This window comes from Crocuta crocuta, unplaced genomic scaffold, assembly GCF_008692635.1.
Source record: "Crocuta crocuta isolate KB4526 unplaced genomic scaffold, BGI_CrCroc_1.0 scaffold176, whole genome shotgun sequence".
NCBI classification, from domain to species: Eukaryota; Metazoa; Chordata; class Mammalia; order Carnivora; family Hyaenidae; genus Crocuta; species Crocuta crocuta.
In genome coordinates this window covers 4,557,321-4,580,310 of record NW_027531905.1, presented here as the reverse complement: position 1 = coordinate 4,580,310, position 22,990 = coordinate 4,557,321, and the positions used below count along the sequence as shown (strand labels likewise).

The 22,990-nt window shown below is 42.2% G+C and overlaps 1 protein-coding gene across 3 annotated transcripts; it reads right to left on the bottom strand.

Moving 5' to 3' along the window:
- Positions 1–6,184: 6,184 nt before the first annotated feature.
- On the bottom strand, positions 6,185–19,821 carry PTHLH (parathyroid hormone like hormone). Of its 3 annotated transcripts, none has more exons than XM_077774520.1 (4): positions 19,681–19,821; positions 17,144–17,266; positions 10,832–11,254; positions 6,185–6,591 (listed from the first exon to the last, which is right to left on the bottom strand). In XM_077774520.1, the coding sequence occupies exons 2-4, from the start codon at positions 17,242–17,244 to the stop codon at positions 6,582–6,584; spliced, it is 534 nt and encodes a 177-aa protein (XP_077630646.1). In that variant the 5' UTR covers positions 17,245–17,266; positions 19,681–19,821; the 3' UTR covers positions 6,185–6,581. The 3 variants fall into 3 exon arrangements, with proteins under 3 accessions (XP_077630646.1, XP_077630645.1, XP_077630647.1); XM_077774519.1 differs by lacking the exon at positions 19,681–19,821 and adding an exon at positions 17,807–18,000; XM_077774521.1 differs by lacking the exon at positions 19,681–19,821 and adding an exon at positions 17,452–17,513.
- Between the last annotated feature and the right edge of the window lie 3,169 nt (positions 19,822–22,990).

The window sequence follows — 22,990 nt, the reverse complement described above, 5'->3', positions numbered from 1 at the left end:
GGGAGGCGGGGGGAGGGGGAGGGGGGCTTGGAAAAACTGAATATTTCAGTTTTGGAGCAGGTTGAGAGGTAGCAGGAGGGGAAAGATTTCATCTCCGAGGTGGTCCCATTTTAAGTATGTTTTAGCCTTCTTACAGAAAGTGGCTCTCTGTATACGTTTACACACCCGCCTGCCAGCCAGCGCTCCCTCGCCCTCCCCTGCCACCCTCCTTTTAAAGCAACAGCTGCTCATTCATGGGACTGTGCAAACACCTGGGCTCCTTGGCCCGGTGTGTGCGCGCGCGCGCGCGTGTCTGAGAGAAAGAGGGCAGGCTTTATGAGTTTTGTGGAATACAAGGCCAGAGTCAGCTTTACGAGATGCCCTGAAGGGCAGAAGCTGGTAAAACGATGCCCTCACAGGAGGTGCATGGAGAATGGAGCAAAATAGGATTGTGTCACACCTGTGATTTCACTGAACTCGCGGAAAGCAAGACAGACATAGTTCTGTCTAAACGATGTTGATTCTGAAGCAAGCTGCACTGGCACAGGGGTAGCTGTGGTACATGGAGTGCAGGCTTGGGAGGGCAGGGCAGGCCCGCGTTGAGTCCTGTCTGCTCTGTGAGTAGCTGGGTGATCTTGGGCAAGTCGTCTAACCTAAGGCAAAGCCGTATCATCTGTAAAATGGAGACTATCTACCTCAGGGATTGAGTAAGATCCAGTGTCAGTTCTGTTAGCGCAAGCTCATAAAGAAGCCCAATATTAACTTTATCATATGTTGGCTTGGTTTTAGGCTTATTTTTTCTGACATACTAGTTGTCATAATGTTATAAAATATTGTTATGAAACAAAATTTCCAATGCTTTAGAAACAGAGCAATTAGAATCTCTTTACTGTGTCATCTGAAGAGAGAGAAAAAAAAAATTCCCCTTAAGAGAACATACACGCTTTTTAGCTTCTTTTACCTGTCGGTAACCGTGAGGCAAGTCTGCAGCATACTGTTTCGTATTACACATTGACAAGGGTTCTATTAAAACTCGCAATGAATGAAAGAATAATGTGAATATAAAATTACCAAGCCCAACCTGGCACGGCTTTTATTGTTTTGCATTTATTTTATTTCGTAGAACATGGAACTCAGTGTAGCCACTTCCCATCAGTTTTTCTGTGGCAACCCAGTGAGCTGTAGCCATCAATTACCTTAATCAAATGGAAGATAGATGAATGATCTTGCTTTTCAGACCCCAAAGCAATGTAGGTTTGGCAAGGAGTAGGAGTCACCATTAAAACAATCCATTTTTCAGGGTGACACAGTTTGTATTAAATGTCTTCCAGTTTGTAGGAAAATGTAATGACATTTTCTGGAAGATGTTTTGAAGTTTAATTAAAATGCAGTTTAAAAATGTCTCCCTTGTGCTTTGCACTTATAAATATGAGCGTATCAGGAACCTACACAGAGATGTGAATGTTCTCATCCTGATGTTGGGTAGTTCTGGTTGGGAACTGTGTACATTAATCTTCTGACAAAATAGCAGTGTGCCTCTTTTGCACAACTAGGCCCTGTGGATGAATTCTGTGCCGTGTATTCATAGGAAGAAAATCTGATATTTTAAATTCTCCTCCCTTCCTCTGGGAGGTTGCCGTATACTTCACAAAAAACCCTTGCTTCTTGTACGTACAGAACTGAAAAAGTTCCTATTAAGCCAGTCTGGAAAACAAAGGGCACTCTGGTGAACAGTTGATCATTTAGAGCAGTTAGTCTCCAAGCTTCTTGTTACTGGAAAAAGAATGGCATGACATAAGAGTCTGAAATACTCAAAACTCTGATCCATCTCCTACCTCTGGCAGACATTTTGCTCAACTCGGCTTTTCCGTTGATTCATTCAGAAACTGAAAGAAATTTTAAATTTTGTTCAATGGATATTTATTGAATAGCTCTCTGTACTGATGCTATTATTTCGTGTTGGGTGGTACATGTTGAATGACAAGATTCCTGTCCTTAAGAAGTTCACAAAATAATTAGGGAAGTAACAGTGGTAACTTGGAAGAAATAGTGCTTCTCTTCAGGAGTTAACCCCAAGACACATGATAATATAATTCATTGAAGTAATACCTTTGGAATCTTAATATCTACCAGTGTTTCATACCTCCTCTGAAATATTCAATGGGGTCCGTAGGAGCAGCTTACCATATAGCAGAGTTTTGCTAACTATATAATAAAATATTTAGTAATAGCCTTTTTCCTAATACCTGCTGGCTTATTAAAGAAAGGGAAGTGGCACACATTTGTAAAAGGCGAAAGATGTATATGATCGGAAGAGAAACCAGAGTTTGAAGTGGCACACGTTTGTGATTGGAATGTCTTTTATCCTTTATCTGAGGAAGGAATGAAGGCTTTGCTGGGAATGCTTAGGACTCTCAATGAAAGTACAGATGAACCCTCTCTCAGCTTCAACATCTTATTTCTGTCCATAGCTGATTGTGTTTTTCTGTGGACTTTGTGGTCAAAGGGAAAAATAGCAGTTAAACTGTAAGATACTCTAGAATTACACTAGATTATCCTAAAGTTAACATCCTGGGATGGTGTATGTATTTCAGAATTTTTTTTTTTTTTTTTTTGGTATTTCAGAATTTCTTACAAAAGGCATTAACTTGTGTTCTTCAAGAACTAATGTGCATCTGTTAAACCAGATTTCAGTATTTAGTGAAATGAGTATAAGATAAAATTGAAACTATACTTGATTTTGTTCTTGTTGGGTCCATTATGTAGTGTATGATTAGAAAGAGCTTTTTGAATTTTAAAAAGACTGACTCCCTTTGTTCTTGCATGGTAAATGCGGAAAGCTAAATAGTTGATTTGCTTAACTGGTACTGACTGAGAGTAGGTAAGAGAAAATTAAAACTGAGTTCTTAACCATCAAGATGTATGATTATGCTGTCTCCCAAGACAAGCTTCAGGTTCTCCGTATTTCTCAGATTGATGCTGCCTGTATTCCAAACTATTTTTTTGTAATAAGGGAGGGAGATGCCAATATTGACTTTAAATATTTCAGGACCAATATTGTCAACACTGATTTTGATTCATAACTTAATGTAGCCCTTGAATACATCAGTTGCGTTAACAGCACAAACCTTTAGAATATACCTGTTTTACAACGGGTTGTAAGAAAATACAGAGGAAAGGAATAGGGTTTCACAGTTAACTATCACTATTTGTCTTTTGGGGTTGGACACCACGGTGTCCTTACCTGTATATTAGATGTGTAATTAAATACCAAATTTCTGTCTGAATAAAATTGGAGGAGGTTAATAGTGAGTTAGTGGATTAGGTTTTATTTTCTTAATTCTAGAATACTTAGGTCAACTCACCTTTATTTGAATTGTTATACTTTATAAACATTACTTAAGACTGAACCATATTCACTTAGACTGTAATTTGCTAAGAGTTTATTTACATTTAAACACTTAGTATCTTAAATTATACATTTCAGTTTTTCTTTCATAGAAAATAATGTCATAAAAATTACAATTTTTTCTTAAAAGATTTTTTTGCTTCCCTCACCTTCCCACTCTATCACTTATCCTATGATTTTAGTCTTTTTTTTTTTTAATGTTTGTTTATTTTTGAGAGAGAGAGAGACAGAGCATGAGCAGGGGAGGGGTAGAGTGAGATGGAGTCACAGAATCTGAACCAGGCTTCAGGCTCTGAGCTGTCAGCACAAAGCCTGATGTGGGTCTCAAACCCAGGGGCCACGAGATCATGACCTGAGCCAAAGTTGGATGCTTAGGCTCCAACTGACTGAGTCACTTAGGTGCCCCTATTTTAGTCTTTATCATTGCTAGAAGACCTAGGGTATGACTCTAAAGGCAATAATTAATAATGGTTATCAATGTATTAATAATGTTTGGTGAGACTTGATAACCATAAATTCCCAAGTTCCCTCTTCCTTCTTTTCTTTTTAGGAATGGGCTATTTGTGAAGAAAAAGTTAAAGATGACCTGAATCTGATACTTTCTTGCCTTAATGTCCAAGTATTTACCAAGCTAGTGTTTAAAAAGCATATTTTTCAGGGCACCTGGGTGGCTTAGTCAGTTAAGCACCCTCTTGGTTTTGGCTCAAGTAATGATCTCACGGTTTGTGAGTTCAAGTCCTACATCAAGCTCCACACTGATAGCGTGGAGCCTGCTTGGGATTTTCTCTCTCCCTTTTTGTTTATTCCCTGCTCTCTCTCTCTCTCTCTCTCTCTCTCTCAAAATAAATAAATAAACTTAAAAATACAAAAAAATATTTTTCATGTGAACAACTTATAAGGATTTGGTACAATCTTAAGATTTAAAGTTTCAGATGGAGTTCTGCAAATTGTGGCCATAGCTGCTGTTACAGCACTTCAAACTAGTTGCATTATATGGGTTTAGTGTATTGGCCTTCAACTTCTGAATGCTAACAACCATATCCAACAAGTTCATATGTGAATCTAAGCACAGATTCTAGATTTTGCTTACTAACATAGGTTCACATTTCTTACCAAAAAATAGTAATGTGGGTCTGTCTTAAAGGCTATGGGACTCAACTGAAAATATGAATAAGTTCAATCTTTGAATATTCCTTCCAGAAATATTATCATAATCATATACAGCCCAGACCAATTTCGTGTGTGTGTGTGTGTGTGTGTGTGTGTGTGTGAGAGAGAGAGAGAGAGAGAGAGAGAGAGATTCCTTTTTAAAATGTTCAGAGAAGAGGCACCGGGGTGGCTCAGTTGGCGAAGGGTCTGACTCTTGACTTCAGCTCAGTTGACCATCTCACTGTTTGTGTTTAAGCCCCGCATCAGGCTCTGTACTGACGGTGTGAAGCCTGCTTAGAATTCTCTCTCTCTCTTTCTGTCTCTCCAGCCCTCTCTCTCCCTCTCCAAATAAGTAAAACTTAAAAAATATATATACATATAGAATACTGGATCATTTCCTAGTTTCTTGAATACAGCATTTACTTGTTTCTTGTAAATGTATGCATGTATAATGTACCCACTAGACTGGGAAATTTTGGGGGGTAGTTATAGCATTTGACTTCTTGTTTGCACCTCCCAAACATCTAATAGATATCTCACAGGATTAGGAGCATAAACAGAATACTTCCTAAATATATGCTTGCTTGATTCATAGTCTTTTTGTTGTGTTGTTTTTATTGATATGTCCTAAGCTATAGACAGTTAAAGAAAAAATTCCAGGGGCGCCTGGGTGGCTCAGTCGGTTGATCGTCTGACTTCTACTCAGGTCATGATCTCACGGTTCGTGGGTTTGAGCCCCACGTTGGGCTCTGTGCTGACAGCTCAGAGCCTAGAGTCTGCTTCAGATTCTGTGTCTCCCTCTCTACTTGCCTTCCCCCACTCCCGTTCTGTCTGTCTCTCTTTCTCTCTCTCTCAAAATAAATATTAAAAAAAATAAAAACTCCATAGAAGGAAAGATGTTTGTTTTCATCTGCACGTAGAGGTAGGAAAAGTTGGATGATATTCACAGTGGAAAGGGGATTGCATATGGCATTACAAAATGCTGTTGGTGACCAAAGTCCCCGGGACTGTGAGGTATACAACAGAAAAGCAGTCTTTCCCATGAAGGAATTTTTGAGTTGTCACATGTCTCCCAGACATTGGTCCCTTTCCCTTTCTCTGCTAGAATTCTCAAGTAGCTCTTTTATGCTTGCCATTGTTACCAGTAAGAGCAAGCCCTCTCAAATTAAACTTAACATTGGTGAAAATTCCCCTGGCCTTAAAGTTCTAATCTGCCTCTCTCCCTTTTTTTCTAGTTCTGGCTGACTCTCTGGACTAAGTTTCAGAGAGTAATTTTTAATCTTTTCTCCTGACTTCTCTCTGCTTTTTTCCTGCCCTCTCTTGTCTTCACTTCAAATTGGATGTATTTCATGAAAGGATGTCTAGGTAGTTCAGCCATTCTGTTGAATTGAACTTAAATACTGGATAAAACACAGTTTAGGTGGTTTTTAAACTAAAAGCTAATGTGAAAATATTGGAATATGTACCAATATAAACATATTACACATAAGACCATATTCAATACAGTTAAAAAATTACATCATGTTCCTTCTAGTAGAAATCTTAAAGGGCATACATAATTCACCTCCTGACTCATGCTGTAATTTAGATTATATTTTATTAGACATTCTTTACAAATTTAAAATACTGCTATTTTTACATGCACAGAGGAAAATCAGTTTGGATAATTATATTTAGGCATTATTAAAATCAACCACAAAATAGAGACACTTTATTGTGTCATTTATCAACATACTCGATATGTATATCTAAAGTGCATTATGTTACAAAAAATATAGAAATTCAGCAGCACCAAGATACATTTACAAAATAAATACATCAGTTGACAAAATAAATTATGGTAAATGTGATAATAATAATTGGATTAGCCTTGGCAAAAAAATATTCACAATGACCAATGTGCAGTTTCATAGAGCAGTGGGGAAGACAGTTTTATTCCAATGCATTTACAGTATTTACAGACAATAAATATTTCTAATACTTTCCATATGTTCACTATTACAGAATCCTGTAATACGTCCTCTGAAGGTCTTTGCTAAAGATTTCAATGCCTCCTGAAAAGAAAAGGAAGGGAAAGAAGAGGAGAAAATAGGTTAATTCTCCTTGGAAAATGAAAAGGCATAAAAAATAAAGAAACATAGAATCACAATCGAAAAGACTCCAGGGTTTCTTATGACTATTCCCAACAGGAGCCACCTGTGGGTACCTTTGCTACAGGCAGGGTTTTTCATATGATCCAAAGGTCAACATGGCACAGAAAGAGAAGAGCTTGCGTTTCTAGTTCTATATTCTCTGTCTGTAAAAAGTGACCCTGGGAGAATTTCCCAAAGCTGCCAACGGGCAAGTTTGGGAAGAGAAGGGACACATCTGAGAGTCTGGAAGTAAGGCTAGGTTCTGCAATCCATCATCAGATATGCCTTGCTAGAAGTTTATTCCCCAGTGCTGCCTTGGGTGATCCAAATGTTGCTTATTCTGTTCAGGTTTACATTTGCCCAATTGTTTGCTAAGATAATGGCTGGTAAGAAAGTAAAGTGTGTGATTTGGAGTAAATGTTGGAAGGACATGTAATTAAACAGTATGTTTGGTTGACGGTTTGGTGTTATCGGTCATTCCTGTAGCTGTCCTTAAACACTAATCAATGAAACTATTTTTGGATTTTAGTTTGTGAAGTCAAAAGTAAGAATTATTTGACTCTCACTCTTCTGGTTTTTAGAGTTGATCTACAATTAGAAATCAGGAAAGCCTAACCTAAATTAGAGAATAAGAATCAATTGGTTTAAAAGTATAAAATAGCAGTATTTCAGCTCACTGTGTTTATTACTCAGAATAAATTACCACTTGGAATTGACGCCTTTTTAAACCCCTTCTAAAACACTGTAGCCACAGTATTTTAAGATGGACTAGCAGCATTTTCTCTGCTTTTCTCTCTCCCTTTCTCTTCTTTTTGTGTAGTCTCTTTCATTACATACATAGTGGTTTCTAAAGAAACAACTATAGAATTGAACTTGATTGGCTGTGCCATTGCATTAACAGCTAGCATGTGGGCAGAGTTTTACATGGCAGACCTATACCGGGGTAAGACCCACAAAAGAGCCAATTCTTAACAAGTTAGGAACTCTACGTGCAGCTTAAAAAAAAGCAAGTTGAGCGTTTAGGGTGTTTTAATGTCTTAAAAAATTTGACCTCTTCACCAATAGTTTTTGACTGGAATGGTAAAATAGCTCCTAATTGTAGAGAAAATAATTTAAGATTAAATTTTAAATAGTGGGTGGATGTGAATGTATGTTGTGAATAAAATCTAAAAGGTGACTGTAGAACTCAATAATTTGTGTGCTGTACCAATTTTAAAATGTTTTTGTACTGAACAGTATCTAGTGAATTGAATTTAAGAATAACACAAGCAAGGAGGAAATGAAGAGTATTTTGAACAATTATGTTCTCAGAAGGAAAGCAAGAGAAAAGGAATACATTAAAGGACTGAGGAGGGGAAACTGGGTGGCTCAATCAGTTAGGTATCTGACTTTAGCTCAGCTCATGATCTCATGGTTTGTGAGTTCAAGCCCCATGTTGGNCCATGTGTGTGCTCTCTCTCAAAAATAAACATTAAAAAATTATTTAAAGAAGGACTAAGGACAGGATCTTTTGATTATATTTCTCCTTGTCCATCCAGTGTGCTTGCTATAAAAGCATGTATTGGAATAGCCAAGTAAAGCATAAAACATGACTTGAAAGTATATGTTTACTGTGTGTGTGTGTGTGTGTATGATAATGCTTTAAAGTTTTTTAAATATTTAAAAGCTTTTGTATTATTTTGAAGTTACTATTTATCAAGCAAAATATATAGTCTCAATTAAATAAGTCCTATTGTACCTGGACATCTCATTTGCGACATCAAAAATTCCAAAATGTAATTTCCAACATTTAAACAATGTTATTTCCCACTGGTTCATGGGCAAGGAGCCAGACAGTTTTTGTTCAGTAGTTTCTCTTAAGAAATACTACATATATTATAATAAAGTTCACGCTTGCCATTTCATCAGACCTCTCAGGTAACTATCTAATAATGAAAAGAGACTAAAGAGAGGACACTCATAAAAGCTTGGCCGCTTACAAAACTTTAAATAGTTAACCTGAAAGGATTCTATTTGGATTAGAGCATTTGCACGGCCCTATATATTCTCACCAGTACACTCCTAAATTTCCCCAATCTTCCCTGCACCTCGGTTGGGTTGTACTGGGAGACTGCCAACATCTAGCAGCCAAGCAAACAGTGCTTTCGGTGACTGTCCCTCACACCCGGGGGACAGAAAGGAGCAGCAGAATCATTCTCCTTCTTTCAGTCCTAGGTCTGGATTTGATCGGGTCGCTGCCTAATTTTTACTAGTCTCCTTTATCAGGGGGCTAGCTTTGGGCCTAAGAATTGCCGAGTGCTGAATTTCATCAAATTCCCAGATACTTCAAATGTTAAATAAATGAAATCCATAAAAAAGTATTTATACTTTTGTTTTTATAACTCTAGTATATACATGCACAGAGTAAGACAATGGTACAAATAGCTTCTGGCAATAAAGCCCTTGCATTAGTTATAAATACAAGGATCCTTTCTTAAAATACATTATATATGTACTTTGAGCAAGATTCATAGGGTTGGCTACCGATTATAGATCCATTAGATATTTGCAGACTAGGTCATTCACTCTGCTAAAGGTTCCTCTAGTGTCATTAGTCATTAATTACTGAGGCAGTACTATTTGTCTGATATAATTACAATTTTTTCTTAATGATGAGTTTTGTCAACCTAACTCAAAGGGAGAAGTGATGGCAAATAGGTTCAAACTCCTCTCTGCAACATCCCCCGTAATCCCATCTCCACTAGTAAGAGAAAGGCCTGGAGAAGTAACAAGGGACTTTAATTAATGAGATCATTAGTTGCATATGACATATCCTTGTATGGTTTCCCCTTTCTTTCAAACCCCACAGAAGAGCTGTACTGAAAAGTAAAAAGACAAAAAAGATCCTGTTAGTGGAAATGCCTGAATCTTCAAGAGGCGGCACTAACATAGTCCTGACCTAAAGATCCAGAAATGGGGAAATAAACCCAGTTCTGAGGACTACCTATCCCAGTTCGCAGGACTATTCAGGTCCTTCAGCCATGGAATGCCTTGGTTTTCTAGTTTATAAAATGGGATGACTGTTTGCTGCTTTTTCACCTCACAGAAACACACATATCCAGATAAACAATCAGCACTAGATCTAAAAGCACTAAAACAGCAAGTTGCACTTTGTTTACTAAGACAAGCATTTAACCCATGTAATCTCATTTAATCTTCAGCCAACTCTACGAGGTTGTCACAGTTATTATCTTCATTTCACAAAGGAGAAAAATGAGTCTGAGAAAGAACATGTAATTTGCCCAAGGTTGTGAACTTTAATAAGTTCAGACCCAAGATTTGAACTTAAGGTATTTGACCCCAAAGTCAGTGATTGCAATTACCACCTGCATTTGTGAGCCAAGGATGAACAAGCCATGTACATGTGAAGCTTTATTATTCCTACTGAAACACCCTAGAAAGTGGTTTCAACTTGCCAGTGGATAAATATATATATGAGAAAAACTTAAGTCCTTCCCAAGTCAACATTTAAAAATTTTGAGAAATCATGATATTTTTCACGAGCTGGTAGAAACCAGAGTTGAATTTAATTAAATGAATTCAGAGTGTGTGTTTAAATTTTTAACATTTGTTTAAATAAATATAAATTTAAAGTTCAATGAAATGTAATAAATGAAAAATGTGACCGACTCAGAATTGTCTACGGTACGGCATTATTCTGTAATGTTTGTAGGTCATATCAAAGCCTTCTGTGTTTGCCCCTGAAGTTAATAAGAAAAAAGTAAGAAATGGAAAATGATCAAGAAAGTTTGCCAAGGTGTGAGAGTAGGGGAATAAATATGCTCCTCCAGTAAATGATGAAGGTGGTCCTTAGCTTCTGAAGCCTGACTCAGAAAAGAAATTCCGTAGTAGAGGAGTGATGGATTGGTGTTGGGGTGTGATGGTGGAGGCAGAGAAATGGGTTATGCAGCCCCGGTGTGTGTTGGGTGTGTGGGAGAACACTGTTTGAAGGCAGAAAATATTCTGAGCCATCTTGCTTTTGTAAGCTTTGAAATTGTGGAGCCATTGATAGAAGGACCGAAAGGGAGGACATTCTAGGTTTGTCCAAGCCACAGTGGAAGGGACCCTACACACCCCAGTGGAGAGCACCGAGGAAAGGCTATGGGGCACAGAAGCCATTTACCGTAAATTGAGCTCCAGCGATGTCGCAGAGATGTCACATGGGTAGTCCCCTTCTAGCCCACTCCCAGCCGCGCCAGAGTTTAGCCAGGCAGACCGAGTTCGCCGTTTCTTTTTTTCCTGCTCCTTGCGTTTCCCAGGTTTGCCTTTCTTTTTCTTGCCGGGTGTCTTCAGTGGCTGCTCTTTGTATGTCTCCACCTTGTTGGTTTCCTGAGTTAGGTATCTGCCCTCATCGTCAGAGCCAAATCGGACGGGGTGGTTCTTTGTGTTGGGAGCAGGCTTGGAGTTGGGGGAAACCTCCGAGGTAGCTCTGATTTCGGCTGTGTGGATTTCTGCAATCAGGTGGTGGAGGAAGAATCGTCGCCGTAAGTCTTGGATAGATTTCCCCTTGTCATGAAGGAGCTGATGCTCCGACACAGCTCTTTTGCTTTAAGGAAAAAATAGCAGGAGAGGAAGAAAATAATGCAATTTTAGTTTGTTGGTATAGACCTCAAAGACAAGAGGAAAGCCCTTTAGCTTTCTGTTTGGTCCCATATGGAACATGAGCTGGAAGTGCAGCAAGCTTGTAGAGCAGGGAAAAAACAGAGTGGGAAGGGAAGCGTGGGCAGCTAGGAGGCTGCAGCCCCAGATCCCATTTATGCCGCTCTCTAGGTCTGTGACTTTGGCGAGAACATGAACATTCTCTGGCCTCATCAGCCTCTCTCTGTTTAAAAGGAAGGGGTCGGATTCAGAGAGTTTAATGCTCTTCTCAACTTAAAACGTTATGATTCAGTTATTCTCAGCAATGGACAGAAACCACTGAGGTTCTTTTCAGGTTTTTCAGACTTGTGTGGGGAAAATAAATCCAGAAGTCCTAGCCTAGAAGTGAAAAGGAGGCTGAATTTACTTGAGTACTCACCCAGACACGCATGCATGCATGCATGCACACACACACACACACACACACACACACACACACACACATACACACTGTTCCCCTATTAGGAAAATAATAATATTGACTCTCAAAGAACAGCAAGCTGTAAGAATAAAGGCAAACAAAGGCTGAAGATGATAAAGCAGTAAAGCCTGTCTAGGTAATGACCTAAAAGACTGAATTTTAACATGATATTAGATTATAGGCGACCAAGAACCTATATCTGAAAGCCAGTGTCAGAGAGAGAATGCATATTTTTCTGTAGAGTAATGGGTGGTCTCTTTAAAATGGGTTCTTTGTGTTTAGGTTAAGATCATTCGCTTTCTCCCACGCACTGAGTTTTTTTTTTAAGTTTATTTATTTTTGAGAGACAGAGAGACAAAGTGTGAGCAGGGGAAGGGCAGAGAGAGAAGGAGACACAGAATCTGAAGCAGGCTCCAGACTCTGAGCTGTCAGCACAGAGCCCAACGCGGGGTTCAAACTCATGAACTGCAAGATCATGACCTGAGCTGAAGTTGGCCACTTAACCAACTGAGCCACCCAGGGGCCCCGAGTTCTTTTTTTTTTTTTAATTTAGAATTTCAGAGGGGATTATCCTTAGTACTTAATTTTTAAAAATTCACTTTTCTACTTAGTCTCTTTGTCTTAAAAAATATCTCTAGGATCAAATATGAAGTGACTTTTCTGTTTAAACAGCACTCTAATGAAAACGTAGTGGAAAAGAGTAAGCTATTTTTCCGCCTTTTAGATGGCATCCTGAATCTTGCTTAAATTGTCCATCCATATATTCTTGTATTATCCTGTATATATATTATTGACCATATGCAGGGATCATGTACATTAATCGGTCATATCATGCCTGCTTCAACTCTACCTCACCTTACGCCAATTTGTACCACTGTAGAGCTCTTCTAAGTGGTTCATGACAAGTGTCTGAGGGTACTTCACAGGGTGATACTCCATGTATTCTTACCTCTCTGATACACAATATCTGGGCCCCTTATCTGCCTTCATTAGTACAAGTTCTTCAACTCCTCAGAGAAATGTGACAAATTAAAATAGCATTGTCTTCATTTCATAGATGGGGAAGTTGAGGTTCAGAGGGACTAATGACTTGCCCTTGCCCTCACACTGAGAACAGACAGAGCCAAGAATCCAAAAACCAGATCCTCTGATTCTGAAACCAAAGACTGCTTTTCAAACTACCTCAATCCTTTCTTCTGTGGAAGCAGAAGTATATGCTGAGGAAACAAGAAGCGAAGGGCAGGGAATAAAAAAGGCTGTGGTGGGACCCACGATCAAGGCAAATGGATAGCAATTTATCAGCTTCCTTGAAGATCAGCCTTACTGTTCCAACAAGTCCACTTTCATCAGTAAAACAAAGAACTAGGATCTCTAGAGTTTGGATTTTTCACAGGGGGAATGAGAGATTTTCTAGTTGTACTGTGATTCAAAGAAGAGTAGGACACGAAAATACAGGCATTATTTCTCTAGACCTTAGAGCCAGCATACCAACTTCCTTTTAGTATTTTAGAGTGTGGACCGACTTTAAGGCATGCAGCTTGTTCAAAAAAGACATGACTTAATGGAAAGGAATTTAACAGGAGCCTGGTTTAAATGAGGCATGAAGGAGCCTCTCTTCCTTTTTGAAGGTGCCACATGTGACTAGATTAAAATTCACTTACTTTATGGCCACAGTTAGTATTCTGGAAACTTTTAATAATATACAAATTTGAGGTTTGGGTGCAATACATTTATACTCTCTAATAACATTTTTAAAGAATGGGACTGATTGAACTGCATATTTCATAAGTATTGCAGTTTAATAAGTATCTTTTAGCAAAATGTCACATTACAAGAAGTTCTTAACCAGTGATCATTTATAGTATCGGGGCTTTTAGTTCTTTCTCAATTCCTGGCAGATAACCACCGCATCTGTATTGCTCTCCAAATGCATAATACAGCCCATTCTAGCTTAACTCAAAGCCAAAACTTTTAATGGTCGGTCTGTTCTAATCAGGCCACCACTGCGTATGCCCCCTCTGCCTGGCATGTATGCCTGTCATCTTGGCCAGCCTGTCAACTGTGAGTCACAGTGCCTTCTTAACCCAAGCACTGCACTTTCCCAGGATGGTTCTCATGAGAAAAGGAGTGATCATTCTATCCTTCTGTTTTATAAAAAGCCTACGAAGATGGCACAACTTTGTCCAGTTTAAAATAGTATATCTCTTGTGATTTACAAAGCTTCTTTCTGCCTCTTAGGAGGACTTGTTAACATAAACGGAGAAAACACAGATTCTCTTAAGTGCTGACTCTGAAATGCGGTAACACAATTAACAGTTCAAAGACTTCTGCATTTAAAATATTGTCAAGAATGAATTTCTGATTGGGCAACTGCCCTAGAGGATCAGGAATATAGTAGTATCTTTATCATCAACAAGGAATAAGGTCCATGGAGCGTTCTATTTATTTTTAAAACAAGACATGAACTGACACAAGGGTAAATGACTAGCATGTACAAACTAGATACACATAGGAGGGGAACGATGAATCTACAGAAAGGAGGCTTTCCGTTTAGATAATTCTGAAATATTTAAGTGGCAAATATGGCCTCAGTAATAGCCTATTACAATGTACCTCCGCACACATTCCACCGCACAGTGGTTCACATGACACTTATTACACACCTAACATGGTATGTTTATGGTTTCCTTTGATTGTAAAAAAAAAAAAAATTGCAGAAATATGGGCGAGATGCTTACCACGGACAATTCTAAATTCAGCCAAAATACAGTTCTTCTTCTTTAAAGAAAAATCACTCTCAGGAGTTTTCAGAGAAGAGTAAATGTCCAAGAAGCTATCGAGGAACACAGGGAGTAAAGGGAGCGACAGGATTGCCTCTCCCAACACAGAAGCAGCAGGATATGCTTGTGCTGATGCTTAGCTGCTCAGGAAGGAGTCTGGGTTTGAGAAGAAAAGTTCTGTGGTACATGCAAGAGGCAGGGTCCCGGCCTTAGAGTGACGATGACTCATCACAAGTCCCTTCCAACCCAAATGACTCAGTCAAAAGTTATGCTTTTCATTAAATGGAATAGACCCAGTCTGGCTCCCCGGCAAATCAGCCAATTATGTTTTAGGTTTCTGAATTTGCTGGGATTCCCTGTCTAACTTAGACACAAAGGCTGCTACCTGTCCAGAGTCATGTTCATCTGGACAAGAATATCTCTAGGACTCACTTTCCCACTTCCAATGTATTCATACTCCAGTCCCATTAATTAAAATCTTGTGGACTATGACAACTTATAACGGCTTCCTTTGCATGGCTTAGGAAGTGCTATTGCTGTAGTAGGTCCCCCCCCCCCCCAAGAAGTTAGTCCCTAGTTAGAAAAAATAGCTAAAGCAGTTTCCTTAATATTTGGTGTTAAGAGTAATTGAGAAGTAATACAATTTGATTATACGTTAACATTTCTTTCAAAAAATAAGGTTGATTTAGTGTAATAGTAGACTAATGTTTTGTCTAGCACACAAAATTTACTGTTATTTGGCACCAGTGCAAAAATAATGACTTGTTTTTGTTTTTTTAACTCCATTTGGCTGTGATAATTTGATGAAACATCTTCATCTACTGATGATTTCAGCCTTCATGAAAAACCATGGCTGTAATATGATGATCTATTAGCCATTAACTATAAAAATGTTTTGTGGTAGTTTTATAACCATCTGCTGAGTGTGAGTGTTTAACTACAATATTATATTTCACCCACAAACAAAACTATAACAGAGTCTCTGGCTGGTAAATGGTTTCTGATGTGTATTCTGCAAGGTGCAACAAAGAAAGAGTTAAAAATAGTCTTTAGGATAACTTAGCACCATTTTTATGTCATAACTGTGGATTTAATCATGGTCCATTTACTGTTTCTCAAAAGAGAAAACAGGTATTTCTCAAGCAACTCTTAAAGAACAAATTGGCTCTGTTCCAAAACAGTATTTCTTGGCCAGTATTTAAGCATGCTTTTAAAAATTCACTCTTCATCTATATTAATATATGGATTTTAAATAATTTCATACAAGTCTCAAAAGGAGCAAAAAGTCTAAAGACAATTTTCAGAAATACATCAGCAAAACATTGATTTGAAGAATACAATACAGCTTTATCTTTAGTACAATGTTCTACACAATTTGCCTTAGGAGATTCATAATTGATTTTCGTTTTGGTGCCAAGGTTCAGACATGTCTAAAGTAATTTCATTTAAGGATTTTCTGTTCTAATAATAATAGACCAAGGGCACATATAAAACAGTTGCCTTTTTGTACACCGTTGGGAATTTACAAGGAAGCACCATGAACTTGATTGTAAATATTGGATATTGCTATTTTTATTGTTAGTGTAAAAGCTCCTTAATTCCTTCTCCAGAGGCAAACTCTTCTCAGTTTTGAAACTTTATCGTTTTCCCATCCTGAATACGGAGTCTGCAGCTTCCAGATCACCCAAACATGGCATTACACACATTAATGTACTGCTAGGTCCAACAGATTATTAAGATAGTGTTACTCTACTGCTCTTCCAACTTTTCAATCATACAACATGGGAATATTTCTCTGGTGTGCTTGGATGTATGATTATGTTAAAGTCAAAATTATCCTTAAAAGAACCACCAGATGAGAATGCCAAAATGCAAGTTTTCAGTCTACAATGCAAATATTTGACTCCAGATTAAAGAGCTGTTAGCAATGATTCCAAGAAAAAACAAGTTTCCGCACCTAGGATTCATTTTGGAGTCAAGCACTCCAGTTCCTGAACTGTATCAATACTAACGTTGGAGCTGTGCCATTGCAAAGTTGTTACTACTTTATTATATAATATGCTTTCATTATGTAATGTGGTCCATTTTATATGCTTAAAATTATGTCATTCATAATAAAGTTAGATGTAAGCCTTTTGCACTGCACGCACAAACTGCCACCCACATTCAGTATGTAAATCAAGTGCACACAGACAGACATGTGTACGCTGGCTCCCTCAGCTCCTTCCCGAGTTATCTGTCTCCTGTAACCCTCGGGGTTTCAAAACCTTCCCAGGTCCTGAAAGTAGAAACTTAGTTTTTCTCTTCACTAGAGGCAGATGATTTTTGTCGAAAGGAGATTCTCTGCTCCCTCTTATGGAAACTCCTATAAAAGCTGTCTCTTGACTGTATCCCCTTGAGGTTCAACCCATTCTCCCGCTGGGGTTTTAAGGACACGGTCTCAGCCCCGGGCAGGTAGCCGGATCTCCCTGCTTTTTAAGTCGGGCAAGAAGCGTCGGTGACCGCTGCGAGCCCTCGGCAGCGCCCCAGCCCGGTGGCCTGTCCCACTGGCCTTCCCAGCCCTCGCCAGGCGCCCAGGGGAGACGGGGGCACTTACAGCCGGCGGCCGAGCTCCTCCACGGAGCGCCCGCAGGAAGGCACCGAGTAGCTGAGCAGGATCACCGCGACGCTCCACTGCTGAACCAGCCTCCGCAGCATCGTACCCTGTGGCTCGCGGGACCTGCAACAGAGGGGAAGGGGGCCCGAGGCGTCAGTCCGGAATCTCCATCTCCCCGCACCACCACGCTCCCCGTTTTAGCGCCTGCTCCAATAGCCTCTTCAACACCAAGGGCATCTCCCAATTTGCAAAGAAAAAAGAAAGAAAAAAAAAAAGCATAACTTTCTCTGAAGGCTCTCAGCACTTACTTATTTAGGAACCAGCTACTGCAACCGTCCTTTTTCCAAAACCACACAGGCAAAAAAGGCACCAGAAGGGAAAGACGACAACAACAACAAAATCAGAGACGTTCCTCTGAAAGAATAACCACACTGAAATGGTTTTATATAGGCATCAGTGATGCGCAGCGCGTTTACACGTCCTCCCTATCAATGTCTAATCAGTGTGGCCGGCAGTTCTCCTCGGTTCGTGCAGCAGAGCTAAGCCCTTCCTAAAAAGAGAAGAAAGTTTCCCCCTCTGAAGCCGGCGTCTTTGCGAACCAGGCCGTCTCGTTCCAGAGCCACTTGCAGAGACCCACATATATATACATAGCTGTCTGTCTACCTCCTCTGGTGGGCTGGTTGCTTCCGGAAAGTTGATTCCACACACCCTGAGAACAAGTTTCAAGCGCGCGTGTCGTCGATCAGCAGAGCCAGGTGGCAACGAGGGCGGGTGAACGGCGGCGCGGAGGGGAGGCGGCGGCGCGAGCGGCGGGGCAGCGGCGGCCCCGCTTCACGGGCGGGGAGGCATGCCGGCCGCGCGGCNGGGCCTTTAGCCCGTGGCTTTAAGGAGCCCTAAGTCGGCCCGGGAGCTCGGGGAGCGAGATGGGAACCCTCCTCACTGGCTCCTTCCAGGGACCCGCTGAGTGGGGAGCATGGGCTGTGGAGGGGGGGGAGAGCCTTCGCTTAGAAGAGAACCTCTTTTGGAGGGTTCAGACTTGAGGTCGAGATCGCAATTTCTGGCTGTCTCAGAACAGCTGAGGACGTCTGGAGCTGGTGCCAGAAAGCCCGCAGACGTGATGGAGACCCTCTGTGGAACTGTCGAGGGGGACCGACACTCCGAGGGAGCGCGCAAGGCCCTTTCGCCCTCCGACCGGAGCCTCAGCCACCCTTTCCCGGACAGCCTGCTCTGTCGCCCCCACCCCACCGCCCCCCGCCCTGTCCCCTGTTACATATTCTGGGACGACTCTATCCGTGGCGCTTCAGCCCGCAGATGAAGCGGAACTACCGCTGTACGCCGCTCTGCCTCGCAGAAGGCCGGGGAAAGCAGGGGGTTCTTCCCAAACTATTGGGCGGGGAGTAAAGACCGCTCTGAATTAATGGGCAGTATCATCTAGGAAAGGATTGCAGCGGATGTGAACGCCGCCCCGCGGGCTCCTCTATCTTTATGAAATGAACGCGGGTAGTTGGGAACCATTCAAGGGATGTTTCTCTTCTAGCTAGACAACCTCGCGGATACGTTTTTAATACTCTCTAGAAGGCTAGTACGATTTGGACACTTGAGATGACTGGGAACCTGACCTTTATCAAGCCTGGCATCCTGGCTGATGCTCACAGAGTTGACCGAGCACGGGTGAAATAGCGCCCTCTCCCCGACCCTCGCTCCCTTTTCCCGCTCCTCAGCTGCAGGGAGTTTAGCTCGAAGTTAACTTCAGCTGCCTAGTTTGGGTTGAAGTCACCCCTCCTCACAAGCTCCTTTCTCCCTCATTTGATTACTCCAAACTCCATACTTAAAAAACTTGGCTTCCTCCGACTGGGAAAAAAAAAAATCTGGGAATTTCCACAATTCCCCTCGTTGAAGAATTTCTAAATGTTAGAGCTGTTTGCATGGCATGAAAAGACAAAGTATCAGCCCTCAGAAATGTCAACCTTTGAACCTCTGACACCTTCTGATTTATAATAAATTCTTTCCAAAAAGAAACAGGAACCTTAATGTAATCGTTAGATCTAAACAGGGAAATCTATGTAAAAAAAAAAAAGTAAATCACAAATGAGCCCTTTAATACTTGCAAGTTGCTTAATATTAAAATGATAATATTTGCTTCCACAATAAAAACCCAAAGGTACTTAGCCAGATTTCAAACTACCCAAGCTTTAAAAAAATCAACCCTCCCCCAATAAAAAGTTAGAACAAACATCAGATTGACAATATTAAATCATCTATGCTGTGAAGAAATTCATTATACTCTCAGAACATTATAGACTAAAGACTGCCATCAATAGACTGCTTTGATTTATGTTGCTTTTTCTACTAATGAAACAAAATGGACCCCCCCCTTTCTTTTCCCCACACACTTTGCTGGTGTTGATGGCAAAACATCTATCAAATATTTTTAGAATTTCCTCTCCTCCACAAAAAGAGAAAATATAGACACAGGAAAAATAAATAGTCTTTATACACTTGGAATACCAAAGTTCCCTCATAATTTATTACTTCACCTTTTCCTTGATTTACAGTCTTCTCTCCTCTTCTGGCCAAAGGAAGGGGATCTTCTCAGCAGTCTCTTCCAGAAACAATTTTTTGTTGTTGTTCTTCAAAAAAGTAAAATTAAGTCTAAATGAATTAAAAACTTCCCGTAAGGAGGCTTTTCTGCTCCCACTAAAGGCAATTATTAGAAAGCAGGTACCTCTTCTGAGCTGCCCTGTTTATTACGTTGAGTAGAAATTCTCCTCAATATATACTCAGGACCCTGACTTTTAGCCTTTCTGAAAAGGATATCTTCTGACATCATAATCAGCTTCCCAATATAACTGAGTAACCTCTGTGAAAATGCTGAGACCACGTGACTACACAGGAGATGACTCCACACTAGGAGGGTTTTTGTCTTTTTTTCTTTTTCGGTGGTGGGGGTGCTGAGGAGTGCCAACAGAGGCTGCGTGTTTGCTTAGGCCTTGCTATCACCTAAATGCACCTTAGCAAATAGGAGGATTTGAAGGCCTGCCTTTAATCTGAAGTATTTCCAAGTGAAGACAGGTTGGCATTGTGATCTACACCTACTCGAATGCCTAGCCCATGAGCAAGCCCCAGACTTCCAGCTTCCTGTCCCCAACTGCAGCATTTTATCCCAATTTTGAGAAGAGGTTTTCTAAAATTTTAAGTACACTTTTACTCCTAAGTTCATGTTAGAATAACCAACTGCTGTATTTCTCCCTGGCTATCTCCTACTGCAATTTAGTAAAAAAAAAAAACACATTCATGTTTAGCTCTTTGATCTTTGTCCCTTTTTTCCCCCCGCAGCCCAAACAGCAAGCAAATAAACACAGTAACCGAAAAGGTACCTATGGCTCTTTAAACAGTTCACCTGGGCTCAGAAATTCCCTTATTACTAAAAAGCATCCCTTATCTTATAAGGGATAACATTTGCCAATCTGTAGCTCCGAGCTATATTTCCAAAATCCCTGAAAGCAAACAACTAGAGAGGTTTGTGGAATTACTTCAAGAAAGATTATCATTTGGTTCTACTAAAATGTGGTCTGAGACTTGAGAGGAGGTTCTAGCCAGCCGACCTGGCAAGCTGTGGTAGCAATAAAGGGGACGTGATGCCTTTAAATCCCAAGTAGGGCTAGGAAAGGGTGTGTTTCATTACTAAATCTCTTGCAGTTAGATGATAAGGCTCAAACAGAGGCTATCTTCTCCAGGAACAGGCCTGGCTGCCGACATCTGCAGGGACTGCCTCAGGCAGAAGTGCCTAGACACGAATAGGGCTGATGCGATCCTCTTATTGGAAAAGCGGGTCTCACACCGTCCTCACCCTTCCCTACTTCTTGGGCAATGTTCACCTTTCCCCAAACAGGACCGGAAAGTTCCGCAGTGAGGCACTTCCCTCCCCTGCTACCCAGGCCATGAGCCATTGTGGGCAGGGAAGGTCTTTAGGAAGGGGGGGTCTCTAGGGGCCAGTTCTCCAAGGTCAAGCACTTGTGCACCTCCTGAGCTCAGGACGTCCTAACACTTCCGAGGAGTCTTTCTGGCCAGGGGTGATGCTCCTGTGATGGGGGGTGGGGTGGCGAGGGGTAGGAACAGAGTCCTGATATCCTGGACTGATGCCTGACAGATGCCCTTGGCTGGGCCGAGTTCTTGGCTCCCTGGAGTAGGCAACTCTGAACTTGTGCGAGACCACAGGGAGAGTCCCACCTGGCTCAGACGACAACCCCTCAACCTGCAACTGGTTTTGGGTGGGGCAGTGCCACACAGTCTTCCTGGCAGGGGCCCGGCTCCTCTGGGAGTAGGAGAATTGTCCTTTCTTAACAAGTGAGCGATGCTGTCTATCCGCAAGGCACTGCCCCCCGGAAGTCACTGGGACCTCCCTAACACCGTTCTCTACCCCTGGGCGGCTCTCTTTCTGTCCCCAAAGCAGCACCCGGAGTAGGACGCCCATCCTCTCTGGCACAAAGGCATCCAGCAGCCTCACGCAGACCGCCGTTGTGTCTGTCTCGCTTTCAGCTGGTGATTACGGTGGCTTCGGGGTTCTGCCTGCCCTTGCGGAGATTCGTGGCAGAAGTGAGGCCTCTGGAAAGCGCACAGGAAAGCCGCGCTCTCCCTCTCTGGGCTCTCCCAGCCCGGTTCCTGTGCGCCTGACGCAGCAAGGCGACGCGTGTGTCTCTCAGGGAACGGGTCCAGGGACTTCAAAGGGGCCTGAGCACCTCTGGGCGATCTTTATCGGCCTCCCCGCACCTCCAGCTACAGAATTAGCTCGCCCGTTGCAGCTACGATCCCCGCGGAGGATGCGGGCTTGGCTCCCGGGGAGCCTAGGCTTGCTGGGAAGTTCAGAGGCCTAGGAGCCCCTGGGCGGTCTGGCTACGTTTCCTGGGCGTGGGGGCTTCTCTGCCTGAGAATCTGGATTCCCGACTGTCGCACAGAATCCATTCTGTCCCGAGTCTTAGAATGGAGGCCTTTCGCGCTCCGCCCCCCCGCCGCTGGGTTTTGCGCGCCGTTTAGCTCCCGGGTACAGTGTGAGTCGCCCGCCCAGCCCTCCCCCTTCGTCGCAGGAGGGCCCTGGCTGAAGGCGAAAGGAAACTTCGGGAACAGTGTGACCCGAGGACAGGGTCCGAAGGCGCGAGAGAGCCTCCTCCACGCGAGGCTCTCCCCTCCCTTCTCCCTCCTGGTCAATCTATGACTCAAACTTGACGTAAGCCCCTGGCAGACGGTGACGACGAATTCCCAGTGGGGGTGGGGAAGGAGAAGGGTGGGGGCAGATGTACCCCACCCTTCCACCCCCACCCGCTCCTGGGCCGCGTCTCGGTCCAGGTCCGCGTCCCCGTGGGGAGGTGCAGGGACACTCCCTTCTCCCTGAACCCTGGGCTTCGCCCTCCGCCCGCCGGCCTCCCGCGCGTCGGTGGAGCCCCGGAGCCCCGGGGCCGGTCTGTTTTATTTCATTTAACACGATCCGCAAAGCCAGCTCGGGGTGAGGGGCCGCGCAGGCGAGGAGAGGAAATGAAGGGACGTGGAATAAAGTTCTCTCTGCCAACTCTCTCCGTCTGATTCTTAGAATCCAGTGGCAACTTAAAGGACTGATGTGAGGGCAAGGAGGGTTATTCATTCTCGAAGCCCGCTCTGTCTATATATAGCTGCTCCGTGGCTGCAGTTGGCGATCGCGGGGGGTGTAGACCGTGGAACACAGGGCATCTCTCCAGGGCATAAAAAGCAACCTAGCTGGTGGCTCCTGTGGAGTTTGTGAACAGCGCGGAGCTGGCTGGGGGAAGCCAGTGAGCTGTCCATGGTGGTTAAGAGTCCTTGACATGCGTGTTCGGG

Excerpts from the sequence above, each read along its gene's own strand:
- PTHLH (XM_077774520.1), bottom strand. The coding sequence starts at position 17,244 with ATGCTGCGGAGGCTGGTTCAGCAGTGGAGCGTCGCGGTGATCCTGCTC. Across the intron at positions 11,255-17,143 it reads GAGGAGCTCGGCCGCCGGCT|CAAAAGAGCTGTGTCGGAGC; the intron begins GTAAGTGCCCCC and ends TTTTCCTTAAAG.